The following is a 20,743-nucleotide window of genomic DNA, read 5'->3' as shown; positions in this document are numbered from 1 at the left end:
GATTTCCATGGTCCCTATACCGTGGCACGTCACCAACTCATCAAGCTTCGAGTTCGATGGATTGACGCTTCCAATTTAGTTTCTTACACGATAATAAACTATTTCTATCATGTTGAAAACGATACTCGTAGATAGAAATACGATACCATATTGGAAATGTCACTTTAATTTGTTGACAGATTTGTTAGCGAGCTGAAAATAAACTCTAGATACGGATTTCATTCACTGACTTTGTGGTAATATCCATCCACTTTTAATTTAAATTTTACTTCAAAATAAGAATAAAATATAATTTATATTTGAAACAATAACTTTTCGATTTTCCATTTTATAATTAAAATATAACTGTATTTTAAAATCACTAAAAATATTTTATTACAACTAAATTATGATGTCTATCGGTTTCGAAGCTAACAGCTTCTTTTTCAAGACTGATTAATACTAAAACACTGTCTACTCAACAAAATTCAAAATATTATGGCCGCTAGGCAAAAGAGCTTGGGTGACACGTGTTTCAATGCGTTCCACATCATTTTATAACGTCTCTTCATACATATGCACCGATTATACCAACTCCTGACCTAACCACTTTAAAGTATTTGACAAACTTGATCATGCCAAGTTTTCCTCGGTCCTTCCTCTGCTCCTATCTCCAACTACATACGCATAGTAAATTTGAGTCTTCACTCATTCGTTACACATGTCCAAACCATCTCCAAACGCCTTTCCTAATTTTATCAATAATACATATCTCAGTCTTGCATTCTTTACTTATTCCACCCCTAAAACATATCGCTGACTCCTTTCAAAAACGTTATGTATCAAAAAATCGACCATTTTCTGTTTTGCGTGTTTTTGGAATGCCCAGAAAATGTACTATATCCCAGCAAAAGCGGCATATTTTTAACTAAATATTTACCCGCTACAGGACAGAAAGTTTTGTTTTTGAATTTTAAAGAAAAGGTATTGCTGACTTATTTTTTTTAATATACTAAATATTTTTCACATGGAGGAAAAACCTTCAGGTTTTACCTAAAAAGATCTGTTAAAAGTAAATAGTTCAATAAGTGGCTTGATTTTTTAATACATATTATTATATTCTTAAACTTTAAAAACGATCTCTTGAAAAATCAAGTTTTTTTTTTATATATGACGTTTTTGAAAGGAGTAAGCGATATATCATATGTACATCGTTTTGCCGCAAATTCGTCTGAAAGATCGCATTTCGACTGAATTCAGCCTGTCTTCATCCTTCTTGTGCCAAGTGCATGTTTCACTTCCATATATTGGGAGATATCAATTTTATATTCAAATCCTGACAATTTTATGAACCAATTATATATTTTGATTACTTTTCTATGTAATCCTATTTCTATTTTTAAAACATTTGTTGTATGTACGTCAAAGGATTCGAATTATCATCTTTGATGATTACAGAAAACACTTGTTTTTTACCACTTGAGTTTTTTTATAGACTACATGTTTCAGAAGTTAAACTTCCATCATTCAGGTCTGTATATTAACTAAAATATAAAATATAAAATTGTTCTATAAATAAGAAGAGGGGAAAGTAAGAGGAAGGGGTTAGTATTTCACTCTCATAAATTAAAATTATTATAAAGGCCAAATTATGAATTATCTTGAAAATTTAGAAATCCAAAAAAACCTAAATTCTAATAATAATTTATTGAATAATATATTGTTTCAAAATTCTTCACCTTTGCTTTCCATTTTTCCTTTGTTTTCAAACTCCGTACCTTGACTAACCCCTTCCCCTTACTTTCCCCTCTCCTTATTTATAGAACAATTTTATATTTTATATTTTATATTTTAGTTATTATACAGACCTGAATGATGGAAGTTTAACTTCTGAAACATGTAGTCTATAATAAAACTCAAGTGGTAAAAAACAAGTGTTTTCTTTAATCATTGTAACATGTCTTACCACAAAGTTAATGTCGAAACAATAAATAAAATATCATCTTTGATATTTGTGGTATTAATTTTTTCAAATAAAATATATATTTGTAACTGTATTATGTTTCTATTCAAGTATTTCGGCTCAACAAAGACTATGCGTATGGAGCCAAAATACGCACATGTGATACGTCATTCAGCATGTGATCAAATAAATAACCAAGAACCAGTATTCGGTTCTCTAATTAAATCTTAATAATTTATGTACAAATAAAGCGCGTTTTTTTTCGTCTGAATTGTAAAATGTAAATCGTAAAATGTCATTGAGTTATTCAAAACAGTAATGTAACTACAAGGTAGCACAAAATTAATGACCCTATCGGAATATGTTATAATTTCCGCAAATGGTGTCGTACGTCAATCATATTTGACATTTGTGAACGAGACAATAGTGATTGCTCTAACGAAGAGACGGGTACGTCTCGAAATAAAAATCTCGATGAGTGATTATATACTAACATTACAAACATCTTTGTAAAAACATATAAAAGTAATAATTTTATGTACAACATTTTTAGTGTGTCCAAAGACTTGTTCACAAATCTGGATTATATCCAATTACAGGAGTTGTTTTCTTTTTTTTGACATCTCATCAAAGATGAAGAAGAATATGGAAGTCTGGGCATTTACGGGGCTGACGACCGTCATAGGCTGGTTTAAGTGATCACCTTACACACGTGTAACATTCACCAATTCTACCCATTATTGACAACCACACTACTCATATTCTTGGAAGTTCTATATATAATATATGAACTAATTTTGAAACATTATTCTTGAATCACTAGAACTTCACTAGAGTTTGGGAAGTGTGGTTGTCAATAATGGGTAGAATTGGTGAATGTTACACGTGTGTAAAGGGATCACTTAAACCAGAATATGACGATCGTCAGCCCCGTAAATGCCCAGACTTCCATATTATTCTTCATCTTTGATGAGATATCGAAAAAAATAATGGTAAAATGAATAATTGTATGCATTAAATGTGTAATATATTTTCACTAAAATTAATCAGTGCCATCAAAACTATCAGCGATTCTTCCATTTGAGTTTACTAACAATTTCGTAATCCGCCTGCAGCGTAAGTTGTACACTTATATATGCATGAATGCAATGATGTTACATAAATTCATAAAAAGTTCATTTATCATACTGTATAAAGGAAATGTCTAGCAAAACGCCATTGAATACGGTCAACAGTATCAATTCAATCCAGTGCAATAGAATACCAAATGTTTTTATTCATGAATTTAAGACAATAAATTCATTCAGAGTTCGTTCCTCATATAACATTAAACGATACGAAGTACTCCTTCGTCATGTTCGACGCACTCTTAGGGCGTTTGTCCACTACACGGAATTTTACCGACCGGCAGTCAGGAAAAATAAAAGCGACTATGACAGTTTAGCGTGATAGAATTTACGCGCAACGTGTTGACGCGCCGATCAAGAGCACCTATCCGAAGAAAGATGGACAAAAGCACAAGCCAATCATCGTTTTATCAAGTGCCGGACGAAATTCCGTGGAGTGCACAAACGCCCCTAGATAGTTTCATTAGATAAGAGTTAAGTAGTTCTATTGGATTAAATAAATGTCCACCATTAGTTGGGTCGGGTAACTCCGGTTACATACAATTTAACGCTCTTAGGTCGATGGTCCTATCACAATAAAAACAAAAAGTTTATCTGTACCGAGTTATAACATTATGTATTCTTCTTCTTCTTCTTCAAACCCTTATCCGCACCCCAATAGTTTATAGGACATTGCATTATATAAACGCACTGTTATCTTGGTCGTCAACACATGAAGGAAAGGTGATCAGATCAAGGTAATATTGAATAAATACTAGAGTGAAGAAATTACATATATTTATTTGACCCCCCTCTGGGAATCAAACCCGGGACCTCCAGCACGGTAGCTAAACACGCCACCCATTATACCACAGAAGCAGACCATATGTGTAGAGTCCAAAATATCATTCATGCCAGTATAGCTGAAATTCTACAAGTCGAAAGCTAGAAAGAATTCGTTAAGTAGCAACTTAATTTTCTCTAAATCCAGGTAACATTTTACGTAGTTGATTTTTTCCTTAAAACACTGTATTTGCATCGAAAAAATAAAAAAATAATCGAAACAATTATATGGTTTTGAAAAGAAAAGAGTTATTGAAAGGTAAGGAGTAAGAAAAAAATTATTTTTCCTAAATACAAGTATAATCTAAAAAACAAAAAAATATCTAATAGAAAATGTTTGAAAATATCGGGCGTGAGCAGACATGTGACCTCTCCAGTGGAATGCGACATAACGAATGCTGGGCCTTAAACCATAATACCAGTGAAGTGCATTGATCAATTAGTCGACAAAATATAATGTATTGAATTGCGGAGTGCAGTCAATTGAAAAGCCTTATTAAATGGACAATAGCGACTGCGCTCGCTCGCGATTCAATCAAATGAGTGCTTGTACCGCTGATAGCGCTTTGGACTGAAATGTGGACGTTCTCACTAAAAATGTTACGTTTCTAATATTGCACAAAACTCCTTAAAATGCAAATCTGTTCGTTTACTTTCTATCGAAATCTTAATAAATGTTGCGTCAAAACGTCACCCATCCTGTGTCAAACCAGTATGAAATCATTTCATCGCACCAAAACGTAAAAATTTTACAAGCTAGAATTCTTGATTACTCAAAATCATTTACAATGGTAATGTAACGTTTTGGTGAGCACCTCTTCATATCGCTCGCTCCTTTCAACAACGTCATATATCAAAAAAATTGATTTTTCAGCAGGTCGTTTTTAAAGTTAAAAAATATAATTAAATGTATTAAAAATAAATATCAAGCCACTTATTGAACTTTTACTGTGCAACAGATGTTTTTAGGTAAAACCTAAATGTTTTTTCTCCATTTGAAAAATATTTATAATATTTAAGAAAATAATTAAACAATACCTTTTATCCAAAATGCAAAAACAACACTTTCTGCCCTGTAGCGGGTAAATATTAAGTGAAAAATATGCCACTTTTATTCCGAAAACATGCACAACTGAAAATTTACAATTTTTGATATATGACGTTGTTGAAAGGAGTGAGCGATGGGTGTTTCAAACGTGTTATAAATTTTTCTGATATCATTGTATTTTATTTGTTCGGGATTTATTCAGCTTGCACAGTTTTTTTTAAAAGTTAGATTAAATCATAAAAACCAATACAATAACTCTACCTTCGCCTTCGTAGTATTATGGTCAGCACACTCAGCTATACCGTACTTGAGGTCCCGGGTTCGAATCCCAGGAGGGTCAAATAAATATTAGTGATTTCTCACTTTATTATTTATTTAAAATTACCCTGGACTTTAATAAAACTGCCATCTTTTGGCACTTGTCTCTCCCCTAAATGAAGGCAATATAGGAGGGGTCCTTCACCTGTGAATACACCCATACCTCACTTTACGGCCTAGATACGTTCCACGAAAGTTGGCCGCAAAGCGAAAAGCCGTATAAGAAATCAATTATTCTAATACAAATTCAATGGGATCGGTTCGAAATTTGTTAAATATGTAATATGGTTTATCATTCAAAATGAATGTTATCTTTTTATTTCATTTAAATAAAAATATACACATAACAAGTACACACATTTGTACATAAAATAATAACAGATTCCAAAACCCAGCAATAATCGATAAACAAAATTAAACAACTTCATGTTGCATAAAATATATGTATGTGTATATAAAAATTATGTATGTATGGATATACATTTAATTTTTAAATGGCTTTAATCTGAAGACGATGAAGAAATGGTAACCTGCAGATCACTGCCGTCATCATTTTTAGCTGGTGAGGATGGGCCTGGCTTAAAAAATTGTCCAAGGAAATAGCAGGAGAGTGTTCATCGAGATTAGCAATATGTACTCGCAGATATATCGACATCGAAAAAAGTTTTTTTTTTTGCCGTTATAGCGAAACATTTTAGGTCGTAAATCGAAAACGTGCCTTAATTGAAGAGGGCCGTTATAGCGAAATGCCGTATAAAGAGCGGCCGTATAGCGAGGTATGAGAGTACTGTCAGACGTTATTATGTCCTATAAAGGGGCCTTACCTTACCCCGCATGTGGAGTTTATTGTTGTTGTCAACAATACGAGTTTGTGAATGAAATTGCAACAATCATATTAATCCTAGTAATAAAATGGTCTTTTTATATGTTTCTGCGTCGGTTGTTCCACCGCGGCGCTCCTTTTTACTCATGCGAGAAATGAAAAACCTATCCCCGAGAGGTAAACTGGCAGTACACAACGGAGTCCTGATTCCAATCCGTATGCACGGAAATGAAGCATGGATTTGGCAAAAGAAGGATGAAAGTAGACTTTACGCAGCCGAAATGCGATCTCTTAGACGAATGTGCGGCAAAACGATGTATGATAGATTTTCGAACAGTGAAATGAGGAGGGAACGCACAGCTGAGATAAGCATTATAGAAATAATTAAGAAAGGTGTGTTGAGATGGTTTGTGCACGTGGAACGAGTGTATAAGAAATTCATGAGGCAAGTGTGTTTGGAAAAAGGAGCAGAGGAAGACTGAGAAAACTTGGCACGATCAGGTATGTCAAAAACTTGGAAGCGGTGGGGTTAGGAGTCAAAATAATCGTCTGGTATGTTTGAGGAGATGTATGAATGTGGAAGAGGCGAAGAGGCGTTTGCGAAGAAAGATTGGTGTGGCGTTCTATTCTCTCTGCCTACCCGTGGGGAGAAGCGGCGTGATGCTTAGTTAGTTAGTTAGTTAGTTAGAGAAATGAAACAAGTTGCTTGATTGGAATCTATTTTATTTAGTCAATACGTGACATTAATATATGTATATCATTAGAACCCTTACAGTCCATCAAACCTCCTCCCTTACTTCTTCCCCCTACGTTCTACCCTAAACTCCCTTTTTCCTTTGCTTTCCTTATTATCATCGATTTGTAATTTTGTTTTGGAATAATATATAGAGATTGAATTGTAGACATACGGGTGTATTTTTTATCCCAAACATCTATAAGGACCCATATTTATTTATTTATTTTATATTATTTATTCGGGAATTGTACAGTTTACATATAAAAAATTATATGATAAACAATAATTACATTAACAATAATAAACATTACATTACATTAACAAAAAATAGTTACGTTAAAAAAGCCAATTAAACAATTTCACATTTATGTTATAAAACTGTTAAACAACATTCAGAGATTAAACAAAAAAGGGTATTATATAAAAATAATAGATTTAGCAGGAAGGAGAAGGAAAGGAGAGGAATTAATAAGGGTGGCTAAAGAATTTTTTTTTTAGGTAATATTGGTCGCAACTAATTTTCTCTAAATCCAGGTAACATTTTACGTAATAGATTTTTTTCTTAACACACCCTTTTGCATTGAAAAAATAAGGTTTTCTTTGAAACAAATGTTTTGAAAAAAATTAGTTGAAAAAGTTATTTATATATTTTTTCAATACATATTCTAAAAAATAAATTCAATACGTATTCTAAAAAAACCTATCGTCTGGCTATGTGCATTGCCGGTAGCTAACTGAATATTATTATTGCGAGTATGGTCTCAATATTTTTAAAATTTTGCTTTTGTTTGATAAATACTAAACATGGCCAACTCATATCATTAAAGGTTAAAGTTTAATGTCATCGAGATGTAATCATGCAAATTATCCGTCAACGTTTGAAAATCTGACATGACATAATTTTATGGTAGAGCTTTTATACGAAACGAACCACATAATTAAGGAAATGATACGTTCAGCTATCGCGCAGGTTCTTAAACTTTTCGAATCTACACAAAATTAAGAAAAAATCTTCGATTTTAATCACATACCTCAGTCTGAACCAATGTAAAAGAAATCTTTCAATTCACTGAAATCAAACCCGTGACGAGATGTTTAGAGTAGTCAAGCGTCGAACCAACTAAGCCACGGTGCATGTCAATAGTTATGACGTCAAACTATCTTGTCTCTTTGCAATATTTTGAATGTCAAAAAATTTGTTAGGCAATTCTAGATTTTAATCCACTTGTTTTTTCCGAAAGCTAAAATGGTTAAAACACAGTTGTTTAGTTTTATAAAGTTTATAAAATGTACCACAAAGTCTCTGAGAAAAACATCCAAGAAATTATAACATAAATGTGGAATTGTTAAATTGGCTTTATTATTTTTTATTTAACTATTTTTTTTAATTTATGTAAAGCTGTACAATTCCCGAACAAATAAATAAAATAAGTTGCTATTTACCGTATATTGGGCCATAAATGGCTCTCCTGTAAACTATGTACTGTGTATAAGCGTCTCGTTAAATATTTAACAAAGCGCCGCGGTGAGGAGCGCACAGATTCAGAAGCGCTGGGTTCATTGTGGCCCTAGATTATAACGGTAGGAAATTAGCTACGGTCCGCGTGAAAACATCGATCCAAAATGGCCCCACTACGCGCTCAATTTCGATTTGTTAAAGGCCCCCTTCCGGTTGCCATTAGAATCCGACTGGACAATAAAAATGATACAGCTAAGTTCACGATTTGGCATGGACTTTATCGATCCGTTACACTTTGATTTTCGGATGCACACAATTTATTGGTATCGCTGCCCGCTTTTAGGCCGAGTACTGTAACCATGATAACTATAAATATACCACCTGCCTTACCAATCGCTGGATGGAGATGTCTTGTGGACGCGAGGCGCTCCAACTTTTATGTAGCCTACATTGAATTTTGTCCTATTTTTGTCCACCTCCATGGTGTAATGGTAAGCGCGTTTAGCTACCGTGCAGGAGGTCCCGGGTTCGATTCCCATGTGGGGGCGAATAAAAATAAGTGTTTTTTTCACTCTAATATTTATTCAATATTACCCTGGTCTTGTACCTGAAGCGGAGGGCTGATCACCTTTCTTTCGTGTGTTAACGATCAAGATAACACTGCGGTTATGTGATGCAGTGCCCTATGCACCATCGGGTGTGGATGAGGGTTTGAAGAAAAAGACATTGAAATTAGAACACACATTATTTATCATGTTGTTTTTTGACATCTCAACATAGATGAAGAAGAATATAGAAGTCTGGACATTTACGGGGCTTACGGCCGTCATAGGCTGGTTTAATAAATCACTTTACACACGGGTAACATTCACCAATTTTACCTATAATTGACTTAAATTTTTGTGAATTCCATACAGTATATGTATATCTGATCCAATTTCGAAACATTGTACTTGAATCACTCAGAATTTCACTAGAAACATCTATTGGTGAGACGAAGAAGCTTTTTTATTGAGCAGAAACTCTTTCATTCGTGTGTGAGGTCCAAATCCTGGATTGTGTATAATCCATACATGAGAAACGCCAGAAAATATCCCAAATCTGGATTATCTTCTATGATTGGAGATAATCTATATTTTTTGAACTAGTGTTTGGAGACACTCTAAATGTTGTAAACACAATATTTATTTATTAAAACTTCATGTACAAAAAAGAAATATGTACATCGGGCGGGCTCGGGCTTATTGCTAAATATCAATATCATTCAACCGACCAAAAACAGACTTGTGATATAGGTTAAAACGTTTGATACCTTAAATAGCTGTTCGCAATCAGAGGGTAGATAGTATTTGAATATTTAAAAAAAAAACGTAATGTACAAATTGATGATAATAAGGACGGCAAAAAAAAGGAGTTTAGGGAAGGAGGTAGAGGGAAATACTAAGGGACGAGGTTTGATGGACAGTTAGGATTATAAAAATAGATAGTAGTCATTATCAAAAGTTATAACTGCGTTTGAAATTTGTTCTCATATTTTTACGCAAACACTGGATTGATCGGCTGTCCAAATTTAACACAGTAAGGGACATTTTTTTGTAGTAGTTTTTTTTTGCATTTATGGACTAAGTAGATTCTACTTAGTCCAAAAATGCAAAAAAAAACTACTACAAAAAAATGTCCTTTACTGTGTTTTAAATTTGGACAGCCGTGATGCCCTTATTAACATTTTGATTAAATGCTTACAGATACGGTCTCTTCAGATATTATTAAGATGATAAAATGGAAGTATGGGTATAAATAGGGCTGACTATCTGTCATTTGCTGGTGTAAGTGATCACTTTGTACGCTGTTGAATTTTTACTTTACATCTATAGAAAGAACGATTGCTTGTATTTCTATAATTTAAACCTGAAACCTTGAGGCCCAACATTCGTGAAGTCGTCAACCCTAATTTTCTCTAAATCCAGGTAACATTTTATGTAATTTATTTTTTCCTTAAAACATCGTTTTTGCACTGAAAAAATAAGTTTTTCTTCGAAATGTTTTATGTTTTGAAATGAAAAGAGTTATTGAAAGGCAAGAAATGAAAAAAAATAGTATAATTTTTTTTTACACATTTTTTAAGGGTGTATGTCACGCGGGTAAGTTAAGACAGGCACTGTTTTTCTGCCTATATGGAAAGCACGCCCCTGGTCATAGGCTCGTTACAGATTTAAACACACTCAAAGTGCTGAAACAATATCTTCCAACAGCTGACCGGAGAAACATTGTCGTATCGTCCAAAACCGTTATTTTATCCTCCAAACATGTGGTGATCTTGAACATTTCATTTGTTATCTGACACCGGCTTCTTGGTACTGAATATCCCTACCTACCTATTGGACGGCGCATTAGTTGTTCGAATCTTGGTCGAATTAGCGTTAAACGAGTGCAAGCGTTGCGCGTTGTTAAAACATTCGAGGTCACTTGTCATTCGTTGTTCTAGCTTCCTGTTATCTGATTTAATCTGAGGTCATTCTCATTAGTCCTTGGACGCCTTTTAGATGCTGCGTTGAGTCCTATACTTTGTTAACATCATCAAAATTCAACTTCGAAATATATCATAATTATTTTTTAAAAAATACCGTCGGTTAGTAAATGCTATTGAAAACAGTAGGTACTACTAGTTCAATAAATATTAGCCATATCTCACAAATTATCTACTACTGGTATTCTTCTCTGTATTACATAAGCCGTTTCCCTCTCCGTAGTGTAATAGTCAGCACGCTCGGCTACCGTTCTGGAGGTCCCGGGATCGATTCCCAGAAAGGGGGTCAAACAAATATAAGTGATTTAATATTAATTCAACATAATCCTGGACTGATACCTGAAGCAAGGGGCTGATCACCTTTTTGTCATGTGTTAACGGTAAAGATAACACTGCGTTTGCATGATGCAGTGCCCTATGCACCATTGGGGTGCGAATAAGGTTTGAAGAAGAATAACATTAATAAATTGATATAATGTAATCTTAGCTTGTCGGAAAAAAAATCTATGGTCGGCCTTTGCGCAAGTCTTTCTATTTACACTTTTAAGAATGTATTTTGCCTCTATGGAAATGATGTCGAATGCCAATATGGTTTACGTTATAAACCTGGTATCCCGAACTATCTTTTTGTGAGTCCAAAAATGAGCTTTATGAAATAAATTCCTTTGGTTACGATCCGGATTTTATGCATACGAGTATTTTCATAGTACAGGTATTTCAGTGGTTGGCAAAAAAGTGTAGATAAAACGTTCAGAGAACCATCATTAAAGTCATTTTATAAAGAAAAAAAACCTTTTATAAAGTTACAAAAGTAGAATCCATTCTCACAAAAAAACAGCAATTTTTTCAACTATTAAAGGGCGAAAATATTTGAATTTAAAATACAGTTTATCTTTGATATACCAAAATCACTTAACAATACCAAAATGCGATACCAAACAATTCCAACCATATTGGGAACCAAATACAAACCTTCCTACAGATATAAAAAAAAATTAAAATTTTTTAAATTAATTTAATGCCTTACATGTATATTGGAAATAAACACACAAAAAATAAATAATAATAAAAATCAATTGTGTCACTATCAGGCAAAAACTATAAACAATGAGTTTCAGTCTTTTTCCAAGCACAAGAGTTAAGTCTCTTTATTGGAGAGAACAGCGTTACTAATTTTAATATTTTCAAATGTATAAATGTCTAGCAAATGAATGAAATTATGAACAAAAAATTATGTAACCATATTAAATAAGTTATTTATTGTTTCGGCATTAACTTTGTGGTAAGACATGTTACAATGATTAAAGAAAACACTTGTTTTTTACCACTTGAGTTTTATTAAAGACTACATGTTTCAGAACTTAAACTTCCATCATTCAGGTCTGTATAATATTATATTAGTTATTATACAGACCTGAATGATGGAAGTTTAACTTCTGAAACATGTAGTCTTTAATAAAACTCATTGGTAAAAAACAAGTGTTTTCTTTAATCATATTAAATATGTATAAAAAAAATTAATACTGTGCATTCTCGTACACAGGCATAGGTATATGAGCATACACACGTACGTATACTGTAGGTACCTACTCGAAACACAGTTTGAAGGACTGTGCGCAATCAATTACGTCAGATAGTTCTATTATCCCTTTCACTGTAATGTACGCTTACACACAAATAAGAAAATTTTAATACGGCACTATCCGGTATTGTCAGAGTTGTAACCTGGCAACGCTATTTTTGTATTAGCCGCGAATTTGCGGGCCATTGAATACGCGTCATTACTCCGCTAGGCGCCACACATCTGCATAGGAAAATACAGTGGAACCTCTCTTAACGAGTAATTTGCATAACGAGCAAAAAAAAGTGAAAATTTTTCACCCTTAACGAGCTATGTTTCGCATAACGAGTTACAGAGAAAGGGCAAGTCCTTTTTTTACGACGTTCACTTGTGAGCCGAGACTTTCGAGCCAGTCAAAACAAAAAATGTTTCGCTTAACGAGTAAGATTCTGGAACGAATTATTAATCCGCTGTTATTTTAATTACACATTCTTCTTCCTCCTTGCTCCCATCGTCTTTGTAGACTGTTAGGGTCAGCTCTCCTCGTCCTCAGGTTGTAGATCCTTCTATCATATACAACATCACCTAGGTTAGCCTTCGAATTTTTTTTTTTGACATCTCATCAAAGATGAAGAAGAATATGGAAGTCTGGGCATTAACGGGGCTGACGAGCGTCATAGGCTGGTTTAAGTGATCACTTTACACACGTGTAACATTCACCAATTATACCCATTACTGACAACCACACTACTCAAATTCTTGGAAGTTCTATTTATATTAACCAATTTTGAAACATTATTCTTGAATCACTAGAACTTCACTAGAGACATCTATTGGTGAGATGAAAATCATGTTATCTTTTTGTACCATCCATGATTTTTTTGATTTTTCTTTAGATGTCTTTCGAAGAAGATCCATGGCGATCACCTGGTTAACAATATATTTAGGTTCTCTACATCCCATGTGCCTTTACCATCTCAATTGCTTTTCATCTCCCTTACTATTAATACTAGTTACAAACAGGCAAACGTGGCAAAAAAAGTTTTCACAAATTTGAGACGTGAGTATTATTTTATTTCACTTTGTGCAGTTGAAGTCAAAAGATACAAATAAAATTATGCCAAACTCTTAAAAGACGTCCATCGATTTTTTTTCAAACGTCATTCGTCATTTATTTGTCATTCTTCATATCGTTACAAAAAAGGGGGAAAGAAACTAATATGGAGCAGCACTTATCTGGTATACAAAATGAGAAATAGAAATTACTCATCGGGAATGTTATATACATGACTTATGTATGTAATATGTTTTTTTTTTAAAAAACACCTACTGCCAACTCGCGTAGTCACGTTTTTTAAACAACCGCCATTATAAAATGGAGTCACAATATTTTGGGTGAGTCAAAATCCTTGTTCACAAAACATTTGACATCTCAACAACGATGAAGAAAGTACTTAATAGAAAAATATAAATAACACCGAATTTAGGAGATAATTAATAAATAAAACGATATTTTTAAATAATTTTATTTATTTTCAAAATTTAGTTTAAATAAAAAAAATTACCACGTACAATTTTTGGTCATGCTACTATGTATTCATTCATTCATGCAAACCCTTATCCGCACCCCAATGGTGCATAGGGCACTGCATCATATAAACGCAGTGTTATCTCGATCGTTAACACACGAAGGAAAGGTGATCAGCTCTGCGCTTCAGGTAACAGTCCAGGGTTATATTGAATAACATATTACAGTGAAAAAATCACTTATTTTTACTATTACTACTTTTTTACCCCCCCTGGGAATCGAACCTGGGACCTCCAGATCGGTAGCCGACCGTGCTGACCATTACACAATGGAGGCGGGCTATGTATACCTACACTTTAAACTAATGATAATAAATCAGTATTCCACAATAAATTATTATTTTTAATTAAAGAAAGAAACAAAAAACATTAAATACATATTAATACACACACACACACACACACACTCATTTCGGTGTAACGTAATGACATCACAAAACATTATGTATATTTGTTCGTTGTTCTAGCATACACATGTTCATCAGTTGTCAATTTCAATAAAGTTGTTAACGTACAAGTATGGTATATCATTGTTACATGAAAAAGAAAAAAAATGTGAGCTGGAATCTAATATCTTTCGCACTAATTGAAAGCCGTGTTTCTCGAGTGTCGAACTAATCGAAGGATACCCATATACAAAAATGTATATATGTGTGTATATGATATTCATTTCATAATTGCATTTAAGATAACAATAATTTTTACTGTCCAGATTTAATTAATGTAGCCCGAATAGTTTATTTAACATTATCATTTCTGTCAGTTCATTATTATTATATTAAAAGCATTGTTGACTTTGTGGTATGGTAATATAACACTCTCCTTATCATTCACCGTTCACTTTGTGTAATACCACTTAAATATGCATTTATTCGTTACTACCGGTTTCGGAATAATCATTCCATCATCAGGTCATTAAAGTTTTATTATGATATAAATTTCAGACCGTTTAATGTCCTGATGATGGAATGACTACTCTTAAAACGGTAGTCACAAATTAGTGCTTATTAAAGTGGATTTACACAATGTGAACGATGAATGATAAGGAAAGTGTGTAATTATTATTATTGTTATTGATTTATATTGTTTTCAATGTATTTCGTTTGTAAGAGCTTAAATCACTCGTAAACGATTTGAGGTTTGATAGAAAAAATGCATATGCCCTTGCAGAAGAATACACGCAAAAGTTGTTGATTCAACGGCAGCTGTGTTAATTTACGCGTTATTGCTGTCAGATTACATATTTTTAATATTACATCTATTTTTAAAACCACTAAAAAGTATGAGGCAGTGCACTTACAGAGAAAAGTATTAATCAAAATTTATTCGTACCATTAAAAACATCTGTATTCATGCATAATTGCTGGTCCATTTTTCATTCTTTGATATTTATATGCATGTATTAACTTCTTCTTCCTCAAACCCTTGTCCGCACCCCACTGGTGCATAAGGCACTGCATCATATAAACGCAGTGATATCTTGATCGTTAACACATGAAGGAATGGTGATCAGCCCTTCGCTTAGTATTCTTCTTATTCTCATTCTTTCTCGCGCAATATTGAATATATATTAGAGTGAAAAAATCACTTTTATTCATTTACCCCCTCCTGGGAATCGAACCCGGGACCTCCAGAACGGTAGCCAAGCGTGCTGACACTATACACTATGGAGGCGGACATGTATAAACATTAAAAGAAATTCTTTATCGTTATCACTCTGATGTTAGGGGTAATATTGATTGAACAAAATCAAAATATTTAATTTAATCTCCATAATACTTGGAGCAGTACAGTAAATACAAACAATTTCAGGAAATTTCATAAATGCACTAAAATAACGCCCCAATAATATATTTTTTTTAACTAACGCGAAAAAAATCAAGCCTCGAGTCGCGAGATTACATAATATAATTTGTTTGCTCCTCATTTAAGGCCCAGCATTCGTTGTGTCGCAAACTTTATTTTATATAAATTCAGGTAACATTTTACGTAATAGATTTTTTTTAAAACACCGTTTTTACATTGAATTTTTCTTTGAAATAGTTAATGGTTTTGAAAAGAAAAGAGTTTTTGAATATATTCTAAAAAATATCCAATACAAGTATGTACATTCTTTAAAAAAATCGGGCATTAGCAGACAAGTGACCTCTCCGGTAGTCTCCGGTGTAATGAATGCGACTTGAAGAATGCTGGGCCTTAAGTCAGGTGCAACTCCATAAAGATTTATTTAAGATGAAAATAGAGATATAATTTATCAAATTTATTAGTATTGAATATATCTTTATGATTCAAATATTAAAACAATGGCATCCAATATTATTAAATTACCCGATAACATTAGTTACATACCTACTCATTTTATATTTTTTGTGAAATAAAATCAGACCAAATTTATATTGGATGAATAATTTCTGAAACTAACGACTGATACCCATTATGCTTAAAGATTCGGTTATAACTTTCATAAATAAAATTAATTAAAACAAAATCATTCAAACAAAATTAAAATTAAAACAAAATCATACAAACCATTTCTACTTGTAAATTAAGGCAAATATGTTTATTTTAAAGTCGACTTCGCTTCTAAGACGAATTTATTTGTAAACGTCCTTCAAGGCCGACGATTAAGTTATTTCTTGAGAACATTGTCCAAATACTTATTATTTTTTGACATCGCAACATAGATACAGAAGAATAATAAAGTCTTACGACCGTCACAGGCTTGGTTAAGTGATCACTTTACACACGTAACATTTTCCAATTCTACCCATGATTGACAAACACACTACTAAAAAATTTAAAATTTCTAGATACATTGATCAAACTCGTAACACAGTATGCGTGAGTTCACCATAGTCATCTATAGTGGAATGAGGAAAGCTTTTAATAAGCAGAAACCCTTTTTATTTATATGTGTGGTCCGAATCCTGGATTAACACACTTATTAATTGATTCACATACTTGAGAAACGCTTGAAATTATGATTTTCAATTTATTTCAGCTTATAATTTGACCAGTTATTTATAATATTTTGAGTGTGTCCAAACATTTGTTCACAAATCAGGATAATCTTCAATTAGGAGTAATTTTTACATTCTTTTTTGACATCTCAACATAAGTGATCACTTCACCAAGGATTGTGACGGTCGAAAGCTCTGTTAGTACCCAGACTTCCACATTCTTCTTCGTCTATGTGGAGATGTCAAAAAACCGTTTAAGTTATTTATTGTTTTTTTGCAAAACAATCGAATCCCGGTTTTTCCCAACTTTCTGGAGCTTTCAAAGGAATCCTTAACCGCCACGCAACGTACTTCTCCAATTTGAATTCTGGACTAAAATAAAACACACGACATTAATTTGTTGTTTTATCATATTTGGCAAAGTAAATTTTCAAACCTTTGTCGCAACACATATGCCACTCATAACGTAATTGCACACTCGTGGTTGCACACACGTGATTGAACATCAACGCCTATAACCGGTCGCCATTTGAATGTCTTCTTCTCGCAACACAATTCGAATTAGCGAAATAAGGATGGATTTGTGAGAGTATTTTTTATTGATTGTCATAAACAATAATTCATTTATTTTCAATTCATGTTTTACTTAGTAAATACCACTATTTCTTAAACTCTACTGTGACACGTGTTTCGATGCATTCTGCATCATTTACACACACCGTATTAATTAAAAATGGATAGATTTTACCACAAAGTGACTGCCGAATCAATTAATGAAATAATTAATTTATTGCACTGTTTTCAAAAAAGAAATCCCTGCAAACGAGATGTATGGATATCATAAGGTGCTAACCCATTTTTTCTCTGATATTCTTATACATTTTAGTCTGCAGTTTGAAGACTGTCGTATACATTATTTAGGATAATAATACAGCATTGCAAACCTTGCACTAATCCATCCGATCTTCCGCATATTCGTTTGAGGAATAGGGGGTAGTTTTCTGGTATCCACGTAGGTACGAATTTCATCGACATCATCTTCCCTGACCTTTATAGCTTCCCTGCCACCTCCCCTCCACCCCTTGGCCCTAGCTTCATCTTTGGCCTTCTTATAAGCCAGACGACGATCCCTAAAACAAAGTAATATTCAAGGTCATTACCCTTCTAATATTTAATCGTATTTCTCTATCCACTTGTGTTGTTCGAGAAAACAGGGGAACTCACAAAACGACAATACTTGTGTAACGTTCACCATTCTGCCCATTATCGAACATTTTTATAAAGTGATCGCTTAAGCCAGCCAAATGCCAGATCGTAAGCCCTGCGATGCTTAGATTTCCATCTTATTTCATGAACGATAAATGTTCCATAACATGTTGAGATAGCTAAAATATCGACATCTCATTTGTAGGTTGAATAATCCAGTGTCTGATATAATAAATAATATTAAAACTGTTCAAAATTTCATACCAAGTAATTTGCACTTTAAAATACAATATCACCTAACGTAATTTGCAGGCAATACGATCATAGAGAAACTTATAATATTGAAATTATATTAACCGGTAACTCGGTAATTGAATTCAGCCATATTTACCGACAAACCTGTTAACCAAAAAACCGGTAATGCGCATCCTTGTGCCGACATGGACAATTAGACATATCGAATTTTCATTCTTAAGTAAACCATTTTATAAAATGATTTTTTGGTGACAATTCTGTCACCGATAGTATCACGACCTTCGGACCACTTTATCATCCGATACCGCGTTAAAAGCATTTTTCACGGCGCTCTCCGCGGTAAGTTTCAACCACGAAACACGATACGCCGAAAGCCCGAGACCGTGAACTGGCTATGAATATTGACCCGGGATTTTATCCCCCGTCGAATGAAAAGCTATTTATCGAGCGAATCCAATATCGAATTCAGGCCGTTTTTGCTAAAAGCTTTTTAGGTAAAGCGCCTACCAAAGAAACCGTGTTTCGCTCAATTTGAAATGAAGGGGGAACGTTCGAGGCATGGCACCTCCGTCTAAACTTTAACGGTCCAAACCATTCGTGTACCTTACAAGGCGAAAGGATAAAAATACAATTTCTCGGTGAGATTACGCGCGGTGTTTGATAAAATCACTTTTTCAAATTATGAAAGACATCTCAATATAGATGAAGAAGAATAGGGGTATGTTTTTGACATCTCAATGCTAGTATTTACAGAGCTTACGGCCGTCGTAGACTTGGTTTGGTGATCACTTTATACACGTGTAACATTCACCAATTCTACCTATTTGGAAGTCATACATACATGATCCATCTCATGACGTTCCATGTTTGAGTTCAAAACAACCATCTAAGATTCGATTTCGAAAGCTTTTATTTAGCAGAGACCACATTTGGTTGCAAGATCCAAACCCGAATTATTGAATTATTTTTATTTTACATTATTATTTCTTATTTCAATAGACAGATTGTTGGGGCGTTCCATCCTCTCTGCCTTCCGGCTGATGGTTAGAAGTTAGTTTATGTATTAATTTTAAATCAAACACAGATTTTTTTGAGTCTACTAAGTTGTATTTTATTAACAAAAACACATAAAAAATTATATTGTGACAATTGTTTCGCCTTGTTAGGGCATTATCAACGTTTGATAATGCCCTAACAAGGCGAAACAATTGTCACAATATAATTTTTTATGTGTTTTTGTTAATAAAATACAACTTAGTTGACTCAAAAAAAAATCTGTGTTTGATTTAAAATTAAAACATAAACTAAAATGGAGTTCTACAAATTAAACGCCAAACCAATAAATAAGTTAGTAGTTAGTTTAATTTTACTTTAATCTTATAAATCCGCCAAGGTCGCTGTAGCATGCATTCCTGTCGTGTTACATACATAGTTGTGAGGAAGAGGAGGAAGGCCGAGAAGTTATGTGGAGCATTTTAAAGGAAAGGCATAACTCGACCTACTCTATAACAGGAAACAACCAATCCCAATCAGCGTGCCACCTTTTGATTCTGACCTTCTGAACTCGAATGGCGCTGATAGCTGCCTTTACCGCCATAATATCCTTCTCACCAGGAGTAGCCATCGTTTCTCATTAATTACATCACTTGACGAGATGTACAAAATTAATTGTAAGTTTTTTATTGACTTTCGTAAACAAATATTGACGGACGAAGTGAATGAGTTGAAAACGTAAAAATATAAAGCAGAGAACATCAAAACAATTCCACGTAATATTGAATTCCAAATACGAATGTTGACAGTTATATTAACAATTTCTTTCCTAAAATATACTTAGGAACTGCATTAATTTTCAAACAAAGTATGATAGATGTAAATTTCCAGCTCTCAAACGCAAATTTATTTCAGCCGAATTTACTTTCCCAAAAGGATGAGTATACACTCTGTCTACAATACGTAAATGGCTCCAGAGGATGTAAAAGAGCTGTGTATTCCAGACATCTCGCGCTTAGATCGTCTACAGAAACTCCTATGGGCAAAGTGATCTTACCAGCTCCCTAAACAGGTCACTAAATTTGCGGAGCGCGTCTTCACTGTTGCAAGACCGATGGCGTTGAATGCTTTTTCACGAGTAGTTAGAAATAGTGAATGTGAGATGACCTTTATAAAAAAACTAATAACGCATTTGTTCGTTAAATCATATCCAATCAATCCTTTTTTTACTAGTATCTACCTCATCTGAATGTGAGTGTAGAATATTGAATTTACCATTATGAGCAAAAAGCTGTATCAGCAACAAGCGCAACACAGAGATTGCAAAAACACTCTTCTGCGACACCTGTTTAACAATTATGGAGGTCCTCACCAAAACG

At 33.6% G+C, this 20,743-nt stretch overlaps 2 protein-coding genes across 2 annotated transcripts in view; one reads left to right on the top strand and one right to left on the bottom strand.

Annotated features, from left to right (window-relative positions):
• Window positions 1-20,743, top strand: part of LOC148308691 (uncharacterized) — a 218,862-nt gene that overhangs the window by 84,525 nt on the left and 113,594 nt on the right. The window lies entirely within an intron of this gene.
• On the bottom strand, window positions 13,906-20,125 carry LOC148308693 (uncharacterized). Its single transcript, XM_088261328.1, has 3 exons — window positions 19,874-20,125; window positions 17,855-18,040; window positions 13,906-17,282 (listed from the first exon to the last, which is right to left on the bottom strand). Exons 1-3 carry the CDS (start codon window positions 19,993-19,995, stop codon window positions 17,174-17,176), a joined length of 417 nt encoding a protein of 138 aa, XP_088117454.1. The 5' UTR covers window positions 19,996-20,125; the 3' UTR covers window positions 13,906-17,173.

Source organism: Brachycentrus maculatus, unplaced genomic scaffold (assembly GCF_059751285.1).
Source record: "Brachycentrus maculatus isolate JH-2025_06_01 unplaced genomic scaffold, ASM5975128v1 h1tg000153l, whole genome shotgun sequence".
In the NCBI taxonomy this organism is placed as follows: Eukaryota; Metazoa; Arthropoda; class Insecta; order Trichoptera; family Brachycentridae; genus Brachycentrus; species Brachycentrus maculatus.
The sequence above is the reverse complement of the archived record's forward strand: the minus strand, read 5'-3'. Positions and strand labels throughout refer to the sequence as shown.

What these genes read in the sequence shown, in the direction of transcription:
- LOC148308693 (XM_088261328.1), bottom strand. Translation starts at nt 19,995, where the DNA reads ATGGCTACTCCTGGTGAGAAGGATATTATGGCGGTAAAGGCAGCTATC. An exon ending in TGGTTGTTTCCTGTTATAGA is followed by an intron (nt 18,041 to 19,873) that starts GTAGGTCGAGTT and finishes ACTTTGTTTTAG; the next exon opens with GGATCGTCGTCTGGCTTATA. An exon ending in ATCGGATGGATTAGTGCAAG is followed by an intron (nt 17,283 to 17,854) that starts GTTTGCAATGCT and finishes GTTTTATTTTAG; the next exon opens with TCCAGAATTCAAATTGGAGA.